The sequence below is a fragment of the Pongo abelii genome, chromosome X (genome assembly GCF_028885655.2).
Source record: "Pongo abelii isolate AG06213 chromosome X, NHGRI_mPonAbe1-v2.0_pri, whole genome shotgun sequence".
In the NCBI taxonomy this organism is placed as follows: Eukaryota; Metazoa; Chordata; class Mammalia; order Primates; family Hominidae; genus Pongo; species Pongo abelii.
In genome coordinates this window covers 93,563-115,727 of record NC_072008.2, presented here as the reverse complement: position 1 = coordinate 115,727, position 22,165 = coordinate 93,563, and the positions used below count along the sequence as shown (strand labels likewise).

The window sequence follows — 22,165 nt, the reverse complement described above, 5'->3', positions numbered from 1 at the left end:
ACGCCCCTTCCCGCCTCGGGCTCAAGTCGTCCCTGACACAGCGCCCCTGGCTGGCGTCCTTCATCAGACTCAGGAGGCCCCTTCCCTTTTGGTTCCTTGTTTGCTGGGAGCTCTTGCTTTTTTTTGAGACAGGTTCTCACTCTGCCCCCGGGCTGGTGTGCAGTGGCATGATCTCAGCTCACTGCAGCCTCGACCTCCTGGGCTCCAGTGATCCACCCACCTCAGCCCTCCCAAGTAGCCGTGACTACTTGGCACCCGCCACCACACCTGGCTGATTTTTTTTTCTTTTTTTGTAGAGACAGGGTTCTGCTGTGTTGCCCAGGCTGGTCTGGAACTCCTGGGCTGGAAGGGTCCTCTTGCCTCAGCCTCAAAGTGCTGGGATGATGACAGGCATGAGCCACCACGCCTAGCCTCAGTTTTACTTTTTAAAATTATAAATGTGCCTTGAAGTTTGTCCAGTATTCTAGACGTGTATTTCTACCTGTATTGAGGGGGCAGTGAGGTTTTCCTTTGGTCCTGTAAAAGGTGAATGGACCTGACTGACGTCTGAGTGTGAAGGCAGCCCTGGTCCTTGGGTGAGCGCCCGGTCCGTGGTCCACCGCAGCATGTCACGCTTCTCCTATGCATTAGCTGTGCATTGCCCGGCCATGCAGGGGTTGCGTCTGCAGTCATGAAGGACTGGTCTTGACCTAGGTGACTGACGTCTGAGTGTGAAGGCAGCCCGGGTCCCTGGGTGAGCCCCGGTCCCTGGGTGAGCCCCCGGTCTTTGAGTGAGCCCCTGGTCCCTGGGTGAGCCCCTGGTCCCTGGGTGAGCCCCTGGTCTTTGGGTGAGCCCCTGGTCCCTGGGTGAGCGCGGTCCCTGGGTGAGCCCCTGGTCTTTGGGTGAGCCCCCAGCCCCCTGTCCCTGGTCCACCACACGGTGTCACACTTCTCCTATGTGTTGGGTCCACATGGCCAGGCCTCACAGGCGTTGGCGTCTGCGCTCATGAAGGACTGGCCTGCTGTCTCCTTTTCTTGTGATAGCTTGGTCTGGTTTAGCATCAGGGGGATGCTGGCCTTGGGGAGTTGCTTGGAAAATGTCCTTTAGAATTCACTTTTCTGGAGCCATTTGTTTAGAATGGGTGTTATTTTTATTTGAATGTTTGGTAGAACTCATCAGTGAAACCATTTGGGACAGAGTTTTCTCTGTGGGAAGGTTTTTTAAAGACAGCATGAATTGTTTCAATAGACACAGGCTGTCTATCTTCTTTTTTCTTTCTTTTTTTTTTGAGACAGAGTCTTGCTCTGTTGCCCAGGCTGGAGTGCAGTGGCACCATCTCAGCTCACTGCAACCTCCACCTCCCGGGTTCAAGCAATTCTCCTGCCTCAGCCTCCCGAGTAGCTGGGATTACAGGCATGGGCCACCACGCCCAGCTAATTTGTGTATTTTTAGGAGAGACAGGGTTTCACCATGTTGGCCATGCTGGTCTCGAACTCTTGACCTCAGGTGATCTGCCCGCCTCGGCGTCTCAAACTGCTGGGATGACAGGCGTGAGCCACTGCGCCCGGCCACTGCCATCCACTTTTAAACCATCAGATCTCACAAGAACTCAGTATTACGAGAGCAGCAAGGGGGCTGTCCACCCTCATCACCCAGTCACCCCCCAGCAGAGCCCTGCTCCAACACTCAGGATCACAGTTCCCCATGAGACTTGGGTGGGGGCTCCGAGCCAAAGCCCACCGCTGGTTCACGTGACCCTGAAGACTCCTCCGGCTCCGCGATGTCATTTGCTCACATAGCTCGGCAGCGTTTTCACATCTTTACGTTTCTGCAGATCGTCCTCTTGTTCCGTCACCCGCCAAGGAACTCATGCTGAACTTGCCAGCTGTGGTTGTGGCGTCCTCCTTTCTCCTGTCACACCCGTCGGTCGGTGTCGGCGTGCCCTGTGCAAATGTAGATGCTCGGGCCTTTGTCCGCCTCGCGAGTCCCCCCGCAGCAGCACCATCATGTGGGCCTTGGGGCCGGTGGTGTTTCCTGCTTAGGGAGCTACTTTGAGGCCAGCAGAGCCATAATGGAATAGGGTTCAGCAGTACAGGGGCAGACGGTCCACACAGAGCAAGGTGTGTGAGTCCCACACGCGTGTGCTGAGCGAGGGAAGCCAGGCCTAAAAGTCTGCAGATGGCCGGGTCCCGTTGCCGTGTCCTGGAAAAGGTGAACCAGAGCCACGGGGAGGAGGCCTGGGGGCCGTCGCCGTAGCGGGGTGCAGACAGGCGGAAGGGACTGTCAGGGCTGGCGGCCTCGTTCCCTGTCCTGGCTGTGCGGGTGGGCGTGCCGCTGCGTTGCCGGGCCCCACGAGGAGTCGGTCTTTCTGTGTGTCAATCATGAAAAGACTTTTAAAAATCAAATCAGGTTATCTGATGTTTTATTCCCTTTCCGATAAGGATTTTGTAACATTCAGGTAAAACTGCTTTCCTTTGTATCTTTTGCATTTTAGAGTTGATTATCTCCATTTACTTCAGAATTTTTTAAAATTATGAGCTAATTCATTTTGAGGTAATTTTCGGGTTTGGTGTGGTGGGGGAACTGTGTGCGCAGCACTCCCACGCTCAGTTCTCATCCCCCAGATGCCGGGGATGCAGCTGTCTCTGGTTGCGTGTCATACCGTAGTCCCAGCACTTTGAGAGGCTAAGGCAAGAGGATGGCTTGAGGGTAAGGGTTCCAGACCAGCCTGCGCAATCACCCAGACACTAGGGATGCAGCTGTCTCTGGTTGCGTGTCATACCGTAGTCCCAGCACTTTGAGAGGCTAAGGCAAGAGGATGGCTTGAGGCCAAGGGTTCCAGACCAGCCTGGGGAACATAGTGAGACTTCACTATAGAAATTTAAAAAATTACCCAGGCATCATAGCGCGCACCTGTGGTCCCAGCTACTTGGGAGGCTAAGGTGGGAGGATTGCTTGAGCCCGTGAAGTTGAGACTGCACTGAGCTATGATCACACACTACACTCCAGCCTGGGCAACAGCAAGACCGTGACTGAAAAACAAAAAAGGGATCACCCTGTAGCTAACCTGTAGGACTGGGTAGACTTGGCGCTAGCCTGTAGGACTGGATAGATTTGACTCTAGTCTGTAGGACTGGATAGATTTGACGCTAGCCTGTGGGACTGGATAGATTTGACTCTAGCCTGTAGGACTGGGTAGATTTGACGCTAGCCTGTAGGACTGGATAGATTTGATGCTCCATCCCTGCCACTGGGTCATTACGGTGTGTCTTGCACACAGTGAGGAGCACAGGTTGAAGGCTCACACATCCCCCCATCCCTGGGTGTTGAGTGCTTGGGGTCTGAAATCTGCATGGCCCGTGAGCCAGAACGGTCTGATGAGGTCAAAAGCGTGAGACTAGCACCAGCCCGAGGGCCCAGTGCTGCACCCAGTTCGTTCCCTCCCACCGCACCAGGACACCCTTCCAGGTGGGCAGGACTGAGCTCCGTCAGGATCCTCGTCATGGGAGCCGGCACGTGCCCGTGCGTCCTGCAGGGCCTGGTCCCTCCAGCTCCACACGGCTGCCTTCGAGTCATCCACAGGTGCAACAGCCGGAGAGCATCCTTTCCCATAGCTGCACGGCAATCCCCGCTGTGGCGCGCAGCCCCCTCCACAGTCCCCCCACGCCCCCCGTGGTCACTCCCGCCCTGCACCTGTGAGGACGACTCTGCCACAGTTTATTCCTCCAGTCCCTGCTCTGGCGTCCGGCTCCTCTCCCCTGGGGCGCCGTGAATCAAGCAGCCGACGTCCCCATCCGTGCAGGCTCTCATGGGCAGGGGCCCTCTTCCCACTGGTGTGCTTCTGGGAGGATGGATGTCCTGGCCGGGCCATGGAGCTTTATGCTCAGCCGCCCCGTGGGCCGCTTTCCCGGCAGCTGCGCGGCGTCCCAGTTCCCCCAGCAACGCAGAGGACACCCAGCTGCCTGGCAGCCTTGTGGCACCTGGTGTCTTCAGTCCTTTTTGTCTCAGCCGCGCGTGTCATGTTCTTGTTGCCACCTCTCGGTGCCCCGTGAACCCTGCCCTCGCCAGCGCCAGTGCTGGGTGCTTCCCCTTGTCTACGGCCGTCGTGCGCCCCTCTCTGGAGGGCAGTGCACGTCCAGACTGGGTTGTGTTTGGGCCTCGTTCCCACTGATGCTTGAAATTCTGCCTCTGAGTCCCTCGTCAGAATCTCGCCTTGCAGAGACATTTCTCCCTCTGTGTCTTGTCCTGTCATTGTGTTCACGGGGCCGGTAGCTGACCCTGAGTCCTGTGCTGGGGCGGTGCAGCGCGCCGCTCTCTTCCTTCAGGGAGTGCACGTGTGTCCCGTGAAAGAAACCTTGGCCTCAGCAGAGCCGTGCAGCGTCCCTCGTGTCTTTCCAGGAGGGCTGCTGTTTGGCCTTTCATGTATTCAGTTTGTGTGAAGTGGGTTTCCCTGTGGGTATTCCACGGGGCTCTGTCCCAACTCACTTCCTTCCCTCGCTCTCTTAGACCACCGGTGCCTGACGGAGACTCAGTCTTCATTACTCTGACTTTCCAGGAACGGTTGAAACCGGGTGGTGGGACTTACATCCACAACTTGGTCCCCCTGTGAGTTCTTTTGTGTTCCCTGGTAAGTTTTCACGTGAGCCTGTCCGTGCATACTACAAACCCCAAAACAACAGGCCTCGGTGCATGTGGATGGCGATTGCTGGACTCTGTGGGTGGGGATCGCGTGGACTCTGGGTCAACAGAGTCGTCTGGAGGAAATTGCAGTCTGTGAACTCAGCAGTGAGGTCCACCTCACCACGTTTAGGTCGTCTTTGATTTCACCCAGCCGTGCCCTGCAGTTTGCTTTGTAGACACTGTGTGTGATTTTTGTTCCATTTCTTCGTAGGTTGATTTTTTTTTAATGCTCTTGATAGATGGCATTATTGAACATTTTATTTTCTAGTTGTTTGTTGCCAGTATATTGAAATAATTTATTTTTGCATATTGTCCTTGGATCCAGCAACTTTGCTGAAGATACGTATTAATTCCCATATTTGGTAAACGTTTGGATTGTCTACACAGTGTGTTGCTTGTGAATTATGACAGTTCTGCCTCTTCCTCCCCGTCGTGGCATCTTTCAGCCCCTCTCTTGCCTGCTGCCCTGGCTCGGCTGTCCAGGCGGCCTTGGCGGTGACACTGTCCTCTTGTTCCCAGCACAGGGAGGAAGTGTTCGTGTGTCATCGCTGTCTTAGCAGCTGGGGTGTTTCGTAGAGGCCCTTTGTCTCAGAGCATTCAGGCTGCTGTCACGAAACACCATAGCCCGGGCAGCTCGTCACCAGCAAGACATTTACTGTTCACAGGTCTGCGGGCTGGAAGATGACGGTGTGGCAAAGTGGTGCCTGGTTCATCGACGGCGCCTTCCCGCTGTGTCCTCACAGGGTGGAAGGGGTGAGGGAGCTCTCTGGGGTCGCTTAGGAGGGGACTCATCGCATTCATGAGGCCTCACCTCCCAACACCATCGCCTCGGGGGAGAAGATTTCAACACGTGGATCTTGGGGACCCAGGCATTCAGGCCATAGCACCCTTTATTAGAATAAGAGTGTCCCTCCTGATTCTGGTTTCCTGGCCTATTATTATTATGATTTTTCAGTTGTTGCCGAGTTGGACTTGGTACTGTGTGTTCTGCGTGGGATTTCTGTCCCTGCTCTCCAGTGGTAACTGGCCTGTGACTTCCTGTGTCCTTGACCGTGTCCAGGCTGTGCCAGCCTCAGAACAGGCACTGGGAAACGCCCCTCGTTTTTCTTCTCCGGGGGAACGCGTGTGTGATTTCTTCCTTAAATGTTTGGTTGACTCATGGGAGCAGCCTTTGGGGGCTGGAATTTTCTTGGTGAGACAGTTTTAAATTATGGACACAATTTCTTGCAGAAACAGCTCTTTCAGATTTTCTATTGTAGTTTATTTTTTGACTCGTTCATCAGGGAGTCTGTGTCAACAGTCATCTGACTTATAGGCATAAAGTGATTCGTGAGCATCCACTATCTGATGTTTGCAGGATCTGTAGTTACAGCTGACATGGCTAATCTGTGTTTGCTCTTTTTTTTTTTTGAGACAGTGTCTGTCACCCAGGCTGGAGTGCAGTGGTATGATCGTGGCTCACTGCAACCTCCACCTCCCAGGATCAAGTGATTCTTCTGCCTCAGCCTCCCGAGTAGTTGGGATTACAGGCGCCCACCACCACGCCTGGCTAATTTTTGTGTTTTTAGTAGAGACGGGGTTTCACCATATTACCAGGATAGTCTCAATCTCCTGACCTCGTGATCCACCTGCCTCGGCCTCCCAAAGTGCTGGGATGACAGGCATGAGCCAAAGAAATCTTTCAAATCATCGAGTTTTGATTTTGTTGATTTTCTGTTACTATTTATGTTCCATTTCTGCCATGTATTTGTTCCTTTGAGGTAGAAGTGTAGATGATCGATTTTAAACTTTCCTTCCTCACGCGTGTATTTAAGGCTGTGAACCTGCCATGGGTCGCTGCTGTAGGTGTTTCTGTCACTGTCCGATTCACCACGTCGCCTGGCTGACGGGGCCATTTATTCCCGTACCTACTGGTTCTTAGTATGCGCTGCTTGATTTCCAGACGTTGGGGTTGCAGCCGCCTCTGGTTGCGGTGCCCATGCGTGGTCTCTGGTCAGGGGAGGCCGCGTGCCCGGCACTCCCGCGCTCAGCTCTCATGAGTTCGAAGGCCGGAGCGAAAGCCACGTGGAGTTTGCAGACGTCCAGACGGGCTCGCTGAGCGTGCTGTGTCTTTCTGCAGCAGAGGGTCTCTGGGCAGCGTCGGTCGGTCAGGCGTGAGATGCGCAGCAGGAGTGCAGGCGTCCAGGCCCCGCTGACTGCCCACTCCTGCCCTGTCTGCCCCAGGCCTGCGGCTGCCCCCTCTACTGGAAGGGGCCGCTCTTCTATGGCGCCGGCGGGGAGCGCACGGGCTCCGTGTCCGTCCACAAGTTCGTCGCCATGTGGAGAAAGTGAGTCCTGGGCTGGGCAGGGGGCTGTGTCGGGAGGACGGAGGCGTCCCCGGGTCCCCGTGGCGCCAGGACGGGTGCCGCCTGCGGCTGCCGCAGTGAGAGGAGAAACCCGCGTATGGGCACAGGCCTGGCCGTGGCCACCTGCCACGCACCACGTGGAACTCCACGCACGTGTTTCACCCTGCGTCTGCGGGGTCGAAAGCCACCCCTCTGTGAGGGTGGCGCCCAGTCATCCTGTCCTTCCAGAATCCTCCAGAACTGCCACGACGACGCGGCCAAGTTCCTCCATCTGCTCATGAGCCCCGGCTGCAACTACCTGGTGCAGGAGGACTTTGTCCCCTTCTTGCAGGTGAGAGCCTGCGTCTACACCGCACGCCTTATCCCTCACGGGAGGGCCCGCGTCTATACCACACACCTTACGGGAGGGCAAGTGTCTACACTGTATGCCTCATCCCTCACGGGAGGGCCCGCGTCTACACCGCACACCTTATCCCTCACGGGAGGGCCCACGTCTACACCACACACCTCATCCGTCACGGGAGGGCCAGTGTCTACACCGCACGCCTCATCCGTCACGGGAGGGCCCGCGTCCACACCGCACACCTCACGGGAGGGCCCGCGTCTACACCACACATCCGTCACGGGAGGGCTGGCGTCTACACCACACACCTTATCCCTCACGGGAGGGCCGGCATCCACACCGCATGCCTCATCCGTCACGGGAGGGTCCGCGTCCACACTGCACACATCACGGGAGGGCCAGTGTCTACACCGCACGCCTCATCTCTCACGGGAGGGCCCGCGTCTACAGCGTCTACACCGCACACATCACGGGACAGCCGGCGTCCACACCGCACGCTTCATCCCTCACGGTGGGGGGGAGGGGGACTGGCGTCTACACCGCACACCTCACGGGAGGGCCCGCGTCTACACGGCGCGCCTCGTGTCTTCCCACCCGCAGGACGTGGTGAACACGCACCCGGGGCTGTCGTTCCTGAAGGAGGCGTCCGAGTTCCACTCGCGCTACATCACCACGGTGGGTCCGCAGCGGAGGGGCCGTGGGTTCCAGCGCGGGGCGGGGGTGTTTCTGCAGCGGCCGCCGCGGGGGCTTCTGCGGAGCGGGGCGGGCGGGGCCCGGGGGTCCTGAGCTTCTGGAGGAGGCGGCCGCGCCGTGGGAGGGTCTCCACCCGCCCGGGAGCCCGGTGTTGGGGGGACTCTGGTTCTCCGGGGTGGCCGCGCCCCTCTCCCGGCTCCCGGTCTCCGTGCGGCGCGAGGCTCCTGGGGGTCCGCGCACCCACCGCACTGACGGCGCCCCCGCAGGTCATCCAGCGGATCTTCTACGCCGTGAACCGGTCCTGGTCCGGCAGGATCACCTGCGCCGAGCTGCGGAGGAGCTCCTTCCTGCAGGTGCGCAGCGGCCCTGCCCCGGCCCCACCCCGCCCCACCCCAGCCCCGCCCCGCCCACCTCCACTCCCTTCCCTCCCCCTCCCTCCCCCTCCCTCCCCCTTCTCTCCTTCCTCCCTCCTTCCCCTCCCCCCTCCTTCCCCCTCCCCCCTTCCCCCGGCCCCGGCCCTGCTCCACCCCGCCCACCTCCACTCCCTTCCCTCCCCCTCCCTCCCCCTCCCTCCCCCCTCCTCCCCCCTCCCCCTCCCCCCCTCCCCCTCCCCCCCCCACCCCCACCTCCACCATGTTCCCAGCGCACCCTCAGGCCTGCGAGCACTGGGACCGCGCCGCCTGCGGTTGGGGGTCCCTATGGTTGATCTAGGAGGCGGGTGGGCCGTACTGGGCACCACCCTCAGGGGGAGCCGAGCCCTGATTGCCCCAGAGCTGCCCCCCACCCCCACGCCCGCCTAGGGAGCCGCCCCCATGCTGGGGCTCCCCCCACCGCTGAGTTGCCCCCACTCGGAGCGCCCCCAGCCCCAGCTGCCCAGTCCCCCCCACCCACGGAGTGGCCCGGCCCCGCCCCGCCTTCCCTGCCCCCGCCCGCAGCCACGCGGACTTGGGGCGTCCCCGCAGAGGCCCCGCGCTCAGGCCGCCTGGGTCCTTTGGCAGAACGTGGCGCTGCTGGAGGAGGAGGCCGACATCAACCAGCTGACCGAATTCTTCTCCTACGAGCACTTCTACGTCATCTACTGCAAGTTCTGGGAGCTGGACACGGACCACGACCTGCTCATCGACGCGGACGACCTGGCGCGGCACAATGACCACGGTGCGCAGGGCAGAGGGGCGGGCGGGGCGCGGGGACACCGAGCGCACCCTTCTCTCAGGGCCTCTTGGGTCTGCAGCTGCCTCTCCTTCCCCGGTCGCTGCCCCGTGTCTGGGTCCCCGAGTGCGCTTCTGCTGAGGCCTCTGCCTGCGGGCGTCCACAGGGTCAGTGTGGGCCGCTGGTCCTGAAGCTCCCACAGCTGCACCCGGCCCCAGGGCCAGCAGCGCTGTGGGGCTTCGCTGTTAACACCCGAGCAAGGGCGTGCAGACCAGACGCCTTCCCTCAGGGGCTCCAGGTTCCAGCCCCCAAGGCCTGGAGCAGTTTCCATCCAATCCCGGGCTAGGTGGAGCCCCAGGCTTACAGGTCGTTCCAATACCTGCCCGGGAGCTGGTGCCGCCCAGGTGTCCTCACAGCAGCCACTGCCTCCCGGCTCCTCTAAGAGTCATCAACACTTCCGGGAACTCAAACCGGCCTGTGGCCTGTGGGGCTTCAGTTTTCTAAAGGATCCCTTTAAGTGTGCTTTTCCCCCCAAGAAAACCGTATGACCAAGAGGATTTCCGAATTACGGGGGCATCTGTTGCGTGTGGTCGACTTACCTGCCTGGTTGCACGCGTGGCTGCAGTAGATCCCCGTCTTGCGTGCATCGGACGCGCACCTGGGCAGAGGTGGCATTCCCTGGATTTGTCCTGCACTCAGTTCGGGGAGCCACCTACGCCCTGGGCCCCTAACTAGCCACAAGAAGAGCACAGCTCCACAGCACCGGCCGTGTAGCCTAAGCCAGCACCTGCACAGCTGGGAATCGGCCCAGAACCAGGCTCTCACTGTCCCTGTGAACCCCCGGCCCGGCCCCAGCTTTCCGTGTTCCCGTGGAGCCCACTCAGTCCCAGGGCAGGATGGTGTGCGGCCGGGCTGGGCTGTTTCTCACGCACTGCGGCCTGAAGTGGGGGATACCTTGGCCCCGTGCATCCCAGGGACACCCGTGACCGCAGGGATGGCCGCCCAGGACCTCAGCTGACGGCGACGGTGCCTTCACTCTTGCCTCTTGTTAGTGAAGTTTTGGTTGAAACGTGTTTGTTTTCGTGATCGCGCTCGAGGTCTCTCTCTCCCTCTGGAAGCTGAACCTTTGCGGCCTGAATGTTCTGCTCTTTACAAGTGGGTCTTGGAACCGCGGTCAGCTTTGCGCTCTGTGGATTTCACACTGGACTTGGCTCCGCTCGATGGGAAAGCGTGGCGGGCACTCAGGAGGGGCCTGTGCAGGGGCATCGGGGCCCCGGGGTTCTCCCAGAGCCAGGCCTCCTCTCAGCATTTCAGTCCCCGCTGCATCCAGGCTCGGCTCTAGGGAGGGGGTGGTGATGTCGGGGCCGAGGCATGGTGCGGGCTGCCCATCAACCCCTTCCTTTCCAGCCATTTCTACCAAGATGATCGACAGGATCTTCTCAGGAGCAGTCACACGGTACGTACGGCTCAGGCACCTGACGGCAGCCATTCCCTGCGAGGACCCAGCTCCATCTCCTCATCGTTTCCTGACATGAGCTTGTCGTGTCCCGACAGCGAGTGGCTGTCACCCCAGGCCCCGAGGAGGGGGCCACGACAACGAGTGCCTGTCACCCCAGGCCCCGAGGAGGGGGGCACGTGTCTCTGTGACGTGAAACCCTATGGGGGGGGTGGTGGCACAAGACTCTGTGTCACGTGAGGTCTGAGGAAGGGGGTGACCCAGGCGCCAGGTCAGGGGTTCTTGTCGGGCGCTGGGCCTGAGTGAGCAGTAATGAAGGTGCGCTCCTGACCCCGCCTGGATCTGGGGGAAGCCCTCTGGCCACGTGGCCTCCACCTCCTCCCTGGAGGGGCAGGAGGAGGGCCGGGCCCCGGGGGGCTCCTCTCACCGAGGCAGGTGGGCAGGGGCTCCATTCCTGTGAAGTTCTCCCTGATGTGCATCTTCGCCTCTCCATCCTGGCCTTGGATCTAGAGGCAGAAAAGTGCAGAAGGAAGGGAGGATCAGCTACGCCGACTTTGTCTGGTTTTTGATCTCTGAGGAAGACAAAAAAACACCAACCAGGTGGGTTCCTGCTGCGGCGTGCGTTTGTTCCGGTGGAGGAGCCGGGAGCCACCCATGTGACGTGTGTCCCCAGGCAGATGTGTGCACGCCTGGTGGGGGCTGTTTGGGATAGGCGGACGCGTGCACGCCTGGTGGGGGGCTGCAGGGCACAGGGGGACGCGTGCACACGCCTGGTGGGGGGCTGCCCCAGGAGCTGCAGGTCACGGGCTGGGAGGGCCCAGGGCAGGGGCTGACAGAGCTTGCCGTGCCACAGCATCGAGTACTGGTTCCGCTGCATGGACCTAGATGGGGACGGCGCCCTGTCCATGTTCGAGCTCGAGTACTTCTACGAGGAGCAGTGCCGAAGGCTGGACAGCATGGCCATCGAGGCCCTGCCCTTCCAGGACTGCCTCTGCCAGATGCTGGACCTGGTCAAGCCGAGGACCGAAGGTGATGCCCCGTGAGGGCACGGCCCGGGGTGAGGGGATGGATGGGCGAGAGGCCAGCCCAGCGTGAGGGAACAGACAGGAGAAAAAATGGCCCAGGGTGAGGGGACGGACGGGAGAGAGGACGGCCCAGGGTGAGGGGACATCCCCCTGTGAGGTGACGTCCCCTTGTGAGGCGCTGTCCTGCTGCGAGGGGACACTGGGAAAGGGCCACTCCTACTCTGAGTTTGTGACGAGGGCCAGCAGCACAGGTGCCCAGTCTCACGGTGCAAGAACCTCCTATTCGGGGCGTCGACACTCCCCGAGGGTGACCTGGGGAACCCAGGGCCGGGGCTCACTGGGGATGTCGGCACCGGGCTGAGGGACCAGTTGCCACGTTCGTGCTGATGCTGCACAGGGCGGTCCTCCCCTCTCACCACCCGTCTCCTCCCCTCTCACCCCCGTCTCCTCCCCTCTCACCCCCGTCTCCTCCCCTCTCACCCCCGTCTCCTCCCCTCACCCCTGTTCCCCCCGCACCATTGCCCCAGCTCCTCCCACCCACCCCTGGTGCCCTCTAAGGCAAAGGGGAGCCTCAGCGTCCACGCTGCCTAGTTTCCTTCTGCATCTCAGAATCCAGCTCTGGGGCTTTCACTTTGGAAATGGCTCTGGAGCCCGGGCAGCACCCTGCAGTCCTGCCCCTCCCTGGCCGTGGGGCTCCTCCTGCTGCTCAGTGTCCCCAGGACACTCTCTGGTCTCTGTCTGCACGGGGAGCTCTGGTCTCTGTAATTTCAGATCCAGGGGTGCCCCTGCTGGCCGCGCCTCCCTGCGCCACGTCCCAGTCCACGCGTCCTTGGGGCACAGGTGGCCCCTAACTGCCTCCGCGACACGGCCTCCCATGCCTCAGTCCCCACGCAGAACCAGGATGCTCGTGTGTCCACTTTTCACGTCAGACACGTGGCGTGAGAGCCCGGAGCTTCGTGCCACGTCCTTAAGCACGTGTGACCGGACGCACGCACCCCCCACCTCACACCCAGGCCCCGAAGGTGAGGCCGGGCTCACACGCCTTGGACGCGCTCCCCTCCCCGCAGGGAAGATCACGCTGCGGGACCTGAAGCGCTGCAAGCTGGCCAACGTCTTCTTCGACACCTTCTTCAACATCGAGAAGTACCTCGACCATGAGCAGAAAGAGCAGATCTCCCTGCTCAGGGTGAGTGCGGTGGGCACGCGGGCGGGGCCGCACCTGCTGCGTACGTAACCTGTGTGCTTCCTCCAGGACGGTGACAGCAGCGGCCCCGAGCTCTCGGACTGGGAGAAGTACGCGGCCGAGGAGTACGACATCCTGGTGGCTGAGGAGACTGCGGGAGAGCCCTGGGAGGACGGGTGAGTGGGGAGACGGGTGAGTGCGGGGACGGGTGAGTGCGGGGACGGGTGAGTGCGGGGACGGGTGAGTGGGGGGACGGGTGAGTGGGGGGACGGGTGAGTGGGGGGACGGGTGAGTGCGGGGACGGGTGAGTGCGGGGACGGGTGAGTGCGGGGACGGGTGAGTGCGGGGACGGGTGAGTGCGGGGACGGGTGAGTGCGGGGACGGGTGAGTGCGGGGACGGGTGAATGTGCAGCTGGGGGGATGCAGGGCCAGTCAGGTGGGGCGCGTGGACACGGCAGGGTGGGGTGAGACCTGACACGGGGCCGGTGAGTAAGGACAGCCGATGACAGGGGCGGGCCTCGGTGCAGCCTCCCTGCGGCACCACCTGTTTACCGCAGCTCGGTGGCGGGACCCGGGAGCCCCCCGCCCATCGCCCCCTGCGTGGGGTTTTGTGATCCTGGGTCCGAGGCTTCGCACATCAGGCCAAGCATGGGGAGGCCGAGTCAAGACGCATTTCGCCAGCAATGTCTGTCCTTAGCCCACGGCTGCCACCTGCTGGGGAGGCTGCAGGGCCCGTGGCCATTCCGGGGCCCACTTCGGCCTTCCAGCCTCGGAGGCCCCAAGAGGCAATGGGCTGGTTGCTTTCTCACGGAGTGTGAGGGTTCTTCGGGTCTTCAGGATACAGGCCCTTTATTTGCGACGTGTTCGCCTTTTCCCAGTTTGTGACGTATGTTTTCACCCTCTTCACGTCGTGTCTCAGAGATGTTCTGAATTTAGAGGAAGACACGCTGACTGGTTATTTTTACAGCTGTGTTTTTGGTGTCGTGTCTAAGAATTCATTCCTGAATCCAAAGCCACAAAGATTTTCCTCCGCGATGTTTTGCATTTTGGTCTGGGGTGTGCTTGAGTAACCTTCCTGTGAGGTGTGAAGCTCGGATTCAGGTTCCCCTTGTAGGTGGGTGTGTCCGACTGTCCCAGCACCAGCTTTGCAAGGCTGCAGCGTCGCCTCGGCACCGTGATTGTGCCGTGTGCGGGCTCCGTTCCTGAACCTTCCTCCGTTCCACGGCCGCACGCGTCCGTCCGTTCCCGCTGCAGAGCTGACTGCAGTGAGAAGCCTCCAACTTGGGTGCCGTGTGGAACTGTCGGGGCCATTCTGGTGTTTGGCTGCCTGTGTGAATCTTAGACTCAGCCCGTCCGTGCTCTGCCGTCCTGTGGGAATGTGTGTTGGACTGTGACGTCGTGGTGAGCGCTGGTCCTGTGACCACGTAGACTCTGGTCCTCACCAGCCTCCCGTGGTGCACGCTGGAGCGATGTGGTCACTTTTGCCATCCTGTGCTGGGCTTCTCGATGCTCTTCTGTCCCGCGCTATGGCGGCTATTCTGGTTTCTTTGCCTTTGTATGAAAACACGTAAGAATAAGCTCCTTCTGGCCGGGCGCGGTGGCTCACGCCTGTAATCCCAGCACTTTGGGAGGCCGAGGGGGGTGGATCACAAGGTCAGGAGATCGAGACCTTCCTGGCTAACACGGTGAAACCCCGTCTCTACTAAAATACAAAAAAAAAAAAAAGAAAGAAAGAAAAATGAGCCGGGCGTGGTGGCGGGCGCCTGTAGTCCCAGCTACTCGGGAGGCTGAGGCAGGAGAATGGCGGGAACCCGGGAGGCGGAGCTTACAGTGAGCCGAGATCACGCCACTGCACTGCAGCCTGGGTGACAGAGTGAGACTCCGTCTCAAAAAAAAAAAAAAAGGCCCGGGATGGTGGCTCATGCCTGTGATCCCAGCTACTCGGGAGGTGGAGGTTGCAGTGAGCCAAGATCGTGCCACCGCACTCCAGCCTGGGCAACAAGAAGGAAACTCCATCTCAAAAAAAAAAAAACACAGAATCTGAACTTGTGACGACATCTCGCTGAGCGAATGGATCCCTGTGGGCCCAGCTGCCGTGTTCATAGCCGCGGGAGGCCCAGTCCACAGGCGCCGTCCGTGTTTCTCGGCAGGATTTTTGTAGCTTTCTGTGTAGACTTGATGTGAATGTTGTGGGACTTGTATTCGAGTGTTTCTGAGGTTTTGCTGTGGTCAACGCTACTTTTAAGGTGCCCGTTTCCAGTTGTTCGTTGGTAGCATATAGAATTTATTGACCTTGTGTTTTGCGACTTTATGAAACACACTTACTAGATCTCAAAGCTCTCTGTCGGTTCTTTGGGGTTTTCTCCGTGGACAGCCCATGCCTGTCAGTGGGTTTGTTTCTCGTCTTCCTTTTCACCCCTGTGTACATTACTTTCTTTTCACCCCTGTGTACGTCACTTTCTCTTGCCCGATGCACGGCCTGGAACCCGCAGGCTGATGTGGACGTCAGGGCAGACCACGCCCAGCCTTGAGTGAGCCTTGAGTGAGGTTTGTGTGCCGCCCTCGTTCCCAGTCCTGGGGGACGTCTCCCCTCACGCAGCGGTAAACACGCTCATTGGCGAGGATGTTCCGGCCTGTGCCTGGTCTGCGGAGGGTTTCCCACAGTGGGGGCCGCGTTTTCTCAGATGCTGTTGCTCCGTGGTTCCTGTGTCTGCCCATACAGCGAGTTACAGCGAGTCATTTTCAGCCAGCCTTGTGTTCCCAGGATAGATCTGAGTCGTATGTTATCCTTACATATTATTGGGTTGTCTTTGCAGAGATCATCTGTAGTATTTTATTATTTTTTTTGAGACAGGGTCTTGCTCTGTCACCCAGGCTAGAGGGCGGTGGTGTGATCTCGGCTCACTGCAACCTCCGCCTCCCGGGTTCAAGCGATGCTCCTGCCTCAGCCTCCGTAGTAGCTGGGATGACAGGCATCTGCCACCATGCCTGGCTAATTTTTGTGTTTTTAGTAGAGATGGGGTTTCGCCATGTTGGCCAGGCTGGTCTCGAACTCCTGACCTCAGGTCATCCGCCCGCCTCGGCCTCTCACAGTGCTGGGGCCTGGGTGGTTATTGTTTGCCTTTATCGTGCTACGACAGATGTACAGGAACCCACGTTTGGCGCGTGCTGCTTGGTGAGCTTTGACGTCCATCCGTATCCACAGAGCCGTTACCACCATCACCCTAACACGTGTCTGTCTCCCCCTGCGTCCCCCCCAGAACTGCAGGTACGCGGCATTTTCTTGAATTTCGTGGACCTACTTGCAATTGGCCAGGGAAGCCATTTGTGACAGGTTTTTCACTAAAATCCCGTGACCTTATCAGAAACTGGCTGAAGTCATCTCTCTTCGTTGTTGAGTTTTGGAGACAGGGTCTGGCTGTGTCACGCAGGCTGGAGTGCAGTGGCGCGATCTGAGCTCGCTGCAGCCTCCACCTGCTGGGCCTAAGGAATCCTCGCACCTCAGCCCCCCGAGTAGCCGGGATTACAGGCACCCGCCACCACACCCAGCTAATTTTTTGTGGAGACGGGGTTTCGCCACGTTGCCCAGGTTGGTCTTGGATGCCTGAGCTCAAGGGTTCTCCCCACCTCGGTCCCCCAATGTGCTGGAATTACAGGCCTGAGCCCCGCGTAGCCTTGAGTGAGCTTTGCTGGTTTGTGTGTTGCAGAAACTTGCCCATTCACATCAGTGAGTTATTGCTGGTATTTCCTGCTTGTGACATTAACGTCTGCAGAGTCCGCAGTGATGGCGTCTCTCACGCTGCTGATACCGACGTGTCTGTGTGTGGTCAGTGAGGCGAGGGGACGGTGAGGTTCCCTGAACTTCTCAAGGAACCACAACCACCACTGGTTTTTCTCCCCTTTGTTCTGCTGTTTCCCTTCTCTCGAGTATCTTCAGGCAGCAACTTGGGCCACTGACACCGCAGCCCGGCCTTCTCGTTTTGCTGCAGCTCAAAATACTTTCTGGTTACCATTTGGTTCCCGACCCACAGGTTCCACGGACGTGCATTTTAACCCCTGCTCCCCCATCAGCCGCCCCGTCCGATTCCTGCCAAGCAGCACGGGGCCCCCGCGGCCCACCCTGGGCCGTCTGTCCTGTGTGTCCGTCCTCCTCGTGGTCATCGTTTGCACAGTGGCTGCGACCTGGCAGCCAACCTCTGGGTCCCCACTCCCCACAGCTTCCCAGACGCTGCTGGCCACGTCTTCACTGTCCTCTTGTTGCAGGTTCGAGGCCGAGCTCAGCCCTGTGGAGCAGAAGCTGAGTGCGCTGCGGTCCCCACTGGCCCAGAGGACCTTCTTCGAGGCGCCCTCGCCCCTGGGCGCCATGGACCTGTACGAGTATGCGTGCGGGGACGAGGACCTGGAGCCACTGTGACACCACCTGTGAGAACGCTGCCACGGGGCCACGCCACACATGCCACGGCCACCACCAGGACTCCTGTAAAAACTGTTGTCTTTTGTGGAAAATGAGTGCGTTTGTATGGAATGATAAATTTTTATTTATTCACAGAAGCGTCTTGATTACTGCTGTGGATTGGCAGCTGGACCTGCCTACAGCTCCGTGCCCGGGGGACACGTAGGGCCGCTCGTGAGCGGGACGGGTTCCCACACGGACACCCTCCGGCACTTGCCGTTGCCGAGTTGACTTGGCCTCAGTTCCGGGGCCAGCATCTCTCAGGAAAGGGTCCGTGTGGGCGCAACAGTGACCGGCGGCTCCTGGGCGCCTCGTCCGTCCTGGACGGGACCGTCCGCCACAGCCTGTGTGAATGTTTTGTATAAATGTACAAAAGCGCTTCTGGCGATCACGCTTGTATTTCTGAATGTTTGGCGGATGTTCAGTCATGGGCTCAGCTCCCTCAGCCTCAGCGTGGGCTCCGTTCGGGATTTACAAACGTCGGCACTGGATGGGGACCGCGGCCACGCCAGACGCATGGGGGTGCAGCCTGGGCCTCTCTACAGGGTCTCCTCCCCAGCCGGGGGGGCCTCCCCACCTCGGGCCGTTCCCTCCCAGAGCCCCAGACCCAGGCCGCATTCCACAAACGAGCCCAGAAGGAAGGAAGCCCGTGCCGGAGTTGGACGTCCACCCCTGGGAGCCACATGCAGCGACACCTAAATGAGGGGGTTCCAAGGCCCCACCAGGAGGAGCCCCGAGCCCCCCAGGGGCTCCCAACGCGGATGAGCCCAGGCCCAGCTCTGCTCCCTCTGCAGGCAGGAGAGGGTCACAGGTGGTGACTATGGGAACGACTCCATCCTCACACAAGACAAAATGCTCCCCCAGGAAAGGTGGCAGGGCCGGGACCACCCCGAGAGCAGCACACACACCCCGTTCATCCACCGGTAGCCGTGGCTGTAAAGGAGGTGGACTCACGGGGTGGTCCTGGGATCCCTGAGGAGAGACTGGCGGGGCTCCAGGTGGTGGGTAGACGCGGCAGCACCTCCCAGGGGAATGGCCACTGCCCCCAAGGTGTCCTCAGTGTCACCAGGTGCTCCCCTGCATTCCCGGATGCCCCCACCTCGGTCTGTGAAGGGTCAGGACCCCCAACCACAGGACAGGTGCAGTCTGTGACTGCTGCAGGGAAATGACACCGGGAGCCACGGCCTGCCCCTGCCCCGAGCTCCGGGGAGCCCGTCTGAGAGAACACGTCTGCCCCACCCACCTCGACACCCTCCCCCCATCACACACACCTATGAGTGGGAGCCCATGGGCATAGGAGTGAGGGGCCAGAAGTGGGGGGTTCACCTTTGACCGGTGCCCTGAGCCTCCCACACTGACACTAGGAGCCCCCCAGTTAGGGTTCAAGGCTGAGACGTCAGAGGCCTCCCTGGGGCCATGAAAGACAGCGTCCCCCACCCACGTCCCTGGTGAGGCCCCTGCACAGCCCGAGCATCCTCCGACATCCCCGTATCCACCGCATTCCCCAAGCGCCCCGTCCTTCCCCAGCCACGGCCCCAGATGCCCCGAGCTGTGCCGGGGCCGGGCGTGCACACCCACGCCTTTGCTGGAGAAGGTGTGGTGGGGTCTTCGTGGACGGCGGCGCTGCAGGGAGACCCAGAGCCCAGCAGTCGTGCCCTCTACTTGGTCTGGGGGCCCATTCCCCCGAGAGCCCACATGTGAGGGGGTCCAGGGACCCCACAAAACAAGCACCCGGGTCACCCTGACCGGGGCCAGCGTCCTGCCGGAAGCCACGATGTTCCAGGGCTCGGCCCCTCACCCTCTGAATGACAGTCCCGGGTCGCCTGCATTTCGTGACTGTCACTCCTTGGTGATCCCCGAGCAGGGACCCAGCCCACCCCACCCCACCCCTCCCTCACAGGGTCCCTTGCTGTCACACCCAAGAGTGTTCACGGGGGCAGCTCCGGGTTCACCCAGAAGCAGCAGCACGAGCTCTGTTCCGGGAGGACCATGAAAGGCGCCAGCCATGGCCCTGAGGTCCCCGGGCGCCGCCTCGTGGGACAGGACACAGCTCCTCAAGGTGCAGCAGGGATGACGGGCACCACAGGCTCCCAGCCCTGGCACCAGACCGGCATCCAGAGCGCTGTCCTGAGGGGCGGCAGAGACGGGCTCCCCAGAATAAGGGTACCCAGTCTGCTAGGGGGACGGGGCCTGGACCGCCATGAGACATGGGACAGAGGAGATGGAGACGGGGAGATGGGAGAGAACTGGGGGGCAACAGATACAGGAATGAGGCAGAGCCAGACCCAGCCATGGCCTGAAGCCCTGAGGTCCCAGGGCACCTCCTCGTGGGATAGGACACAGCTGCTCGAGGTGCAGCAGGGGTGACGGGCACCACAGGCTCCCAGCACTGGCACCACACCGGCACCCAGAGCCCTGCCCAGAACAAGGGGGGACCCAGCCTGCAGAGGGACGGGGCCTGGACAGCCACGAGACAGGAGACGGAGAAAGGGGAGATGGAGGACATGGAGATGGACAAGACGGAGGGGTCGGGGGAGACGGAGGAGAAGGGGGAGTTGGGGGGGAGAACTGACGGGCATCAGATGCAGGAATGAGGCAGAGCCAGACCCAGCCGCGCCCAGCAGTTCTAGAGGAGACACGGCTCCCGGGGGAGGGGGAGGCCTTCATGACTCATAGAGCTGAGGAAGGAGCAGAGGCCGGAGGTCTTCCTCCGCACAGTGCCCACGGGCCGCCTTGCCCAGGCCGAGGGGTCAGACCCCACATGGCACAGAAGCCCCGTCTGCTGCAGCCCTGAGACACACATCTTGCGGCTGACAGAGATGCGGCCCCTGGGCCGGGGCAGACCCCACGTGGCACAAACGACCCTGCCGGGTCTGAAGCCTGCAGACAAGGCCACTCACTCGGCAAGACGCTGCCGCGAGGCTACAACAGGGGCCTCGAACCACATTCCCCATGACCCACGGGCAGACCCTGGGAGGGCAGGGATGCCCCCCACCCTGGCACTGTGTGCAGAAGTCACAGCTCCCTCAGCCTTGGCTGCCACACACGCCACTCAGAGCCTGGGGAGCAGCTGTTCGGGTCTCAGTGGCACAGCACCCTGCCACACCCCCCAGCCCCAGGACGTGTCTGCGCAGCTCCTGGGCGGGGGCTGCCCCAGGTCTTCCGCACGGGGGCCTGGCCGTCGGCTGCAGCCTCCCCCGGACCGTGTCCTCACCGTGGCGTAGCTGTGTCCACCCCAGTATCAGCTCCCACAGCAGCCCTGGCCGCCACGAGTGGGTCTGACCACAAGGGGGGTGTCCTGCACACCTGTGCCCCAGAGAACAGCCCCTCTGCGGGGACAGAGCCACCCCATCTACCCTAGCGCGGCGCTGCCTGACCTCACGGAGCAGCCAGAGGAGGGGGTGAGGCCCTGTCAGGAAGGAAGACCCCAGCGGTGCAGGCACAGCAGGTCCCACTTGGACAAGCCCCCCACAGGCCTCCCCACAACAGGGCTTCCGCACCTGGTCCCTCAGCCCCCAGCACACAGGCCCTTGCCCTGCAACCAAGACGGGCCTGAGCAGTACCTACGGCCGACAGCCCACAGGTGCGGCCACAGGGGGACGCAGCACCCCCTCCCCCGGGTCACAGAGGCCCCTGAGCCCCCGTCCTCCTCGCCAGGGCCTCGGCCCCCAAGAACTCACACAAACCTCGCAGGAGACTCAGAGGCCAAGGGCAGGAAGCGGGGCTTAGGGAGGTGGCCACCTGGCTACAGCGATTCCAGAAAGGCAGACTCCATGCTGCGCCTCTTCTTTTTTTGAGAGTCTCACTCTTGTCATCCAGGCTGGAGTGCAGTGGCGCAATCTCGGCTCACTGCAGCCTCTGCCTCCTGGGTTCACGCGATTCTCCTGCCTCAGCCTCCCGAGTAGCTGGGACTACAGGCGCCTGCCACCACACCCGGCTAATCTTTGTATTTTTAGTAGAGACGGGGTTTCACCATGTTGGCCAAGATGGTGTCAAACAGCTGACCTCAAGTGATCCACCCACGTCAGCCCCCCAAACTGCTGGGATTACAGATGCGAGCCACTGCGCCTGGCCTTTTTTTTTTTTAAATAGAAAACTGGGGTCCCACCAGGCATGGTGGCTCAATGCTTGTAATCCCAGCACTTTGGGAGGCTGAGGCAGGAGAATCCCTTGAGCCCGGGAGGCAGAGGTTGCAGTGAGCCAAGATCGCACCACTGGACTCCAGCCTGGGCAACAGAGCGAGACACTGTCTCAAATAAATGTGCCACGGAAACCTGCTCTGTACTCACCTCACCCAATGTCAGAGTCAGGGACACAGGGCATGGCCCACAGGGTGGGATGACAGGACGTCCACCCGGGCCCTGACCCTCCTGACCACCCGTCATCCAGGGTACCCCAACCCTTTAGGACTATGGGGTGCCCTGAACATCAGGGATGTGGGGTACCCCGACCCTTTAGGACTATAGGGTGCCCTGAACATGACAGCCGGGGGGTACCCCAACCTTTTAGGGCTGTGGGACACACTGACTTCTTAAGACTATGGCTGGGCCTACAGGAGTCCAAGGGACGCCAGGCCTATGTGCGGAGGAGCAGAGGCAGAAAAGCGATGGGGGCGGTGCGGGGCATCGGCTGTCCCTGCCCTGAAGGAGAGGATGGGGCCAGCCAGGTAGGTGTGTGGCCAGGACCACCCAAGGACTCAAGGGAAAAATGGGACGGGGAGGGGGGGGAGGAGGGACGGGGAGAGGGAGGAGGGACGGGGAGGGGGGGAGGAGGGACGGGGAGAGAGAGGGAGGAGGGACGGGGAGGGGGGGAGGAGGGACGGGGAGGGAGGGGAGGAGGGACGGGGAGAGGGGGGAGG

General features: G+C 60.8%; 1 protein-coding gene across 4 annotated transcripts in view; it reads left to right on the top strand.

Moving 5' to 3' along the window:
• LOC129053148 (serine/threonine-protein phosphatase 2A regulatory subunit B'' subunit beta) overlaps positions 1-17,405 on the top strand; it is a 47,880-nt gene extending 30,475 nt beyond the window's left edge. For all 4 annotated transcript variants that reach the window (XM_054544266.2, XM_024241572.3, XM_054544267.2 and 1 more), the window contains 11 exons: positions 6,884-6,987; positions 7,234-7,336; positions 7,949-8,023; positions 8,308-8,394; positions 9,040-9,196; positions 10,598-10,646; positions 11,157-11,246; positions 11,500-11,675; positions 12,739-12,857; positions 12,924-13,030; positions 17,118-17,405. In XM_054544266.2, the coding sequence (XP_054400241.1) occupies positions 6,884-6,987; positions 7,234-7,336; positions 7,949-8,023; positions 8,308-8,394; positions 9,040-9,196; positions 10,598-10,646; positions 11,157-11,246; positions 11,500-11,675; positions 12,739-12,857; positions 12,924-13,030; positions 17,118-17,268 (1,218 nt within the window). In that variant the 3' untranslated portion in view covers positions 17,269-17,405. The remainder of the gene's footprint in view (positions 1-6,883; positions 6,988-7,233; positions 7,337-7,948; positions 8,024-8,307; positions 8,395-9,039; positions 9,197-10,597; positions 10,647-11,156; positions 11,247-11,499; positions 11,676-12,738; positions 12,858-12,923; positions 13,031-17,117) is intronic.
• The last annotated feature ends 4,760 nt before the right edge of the window (positions 17,406-22,165 follow it).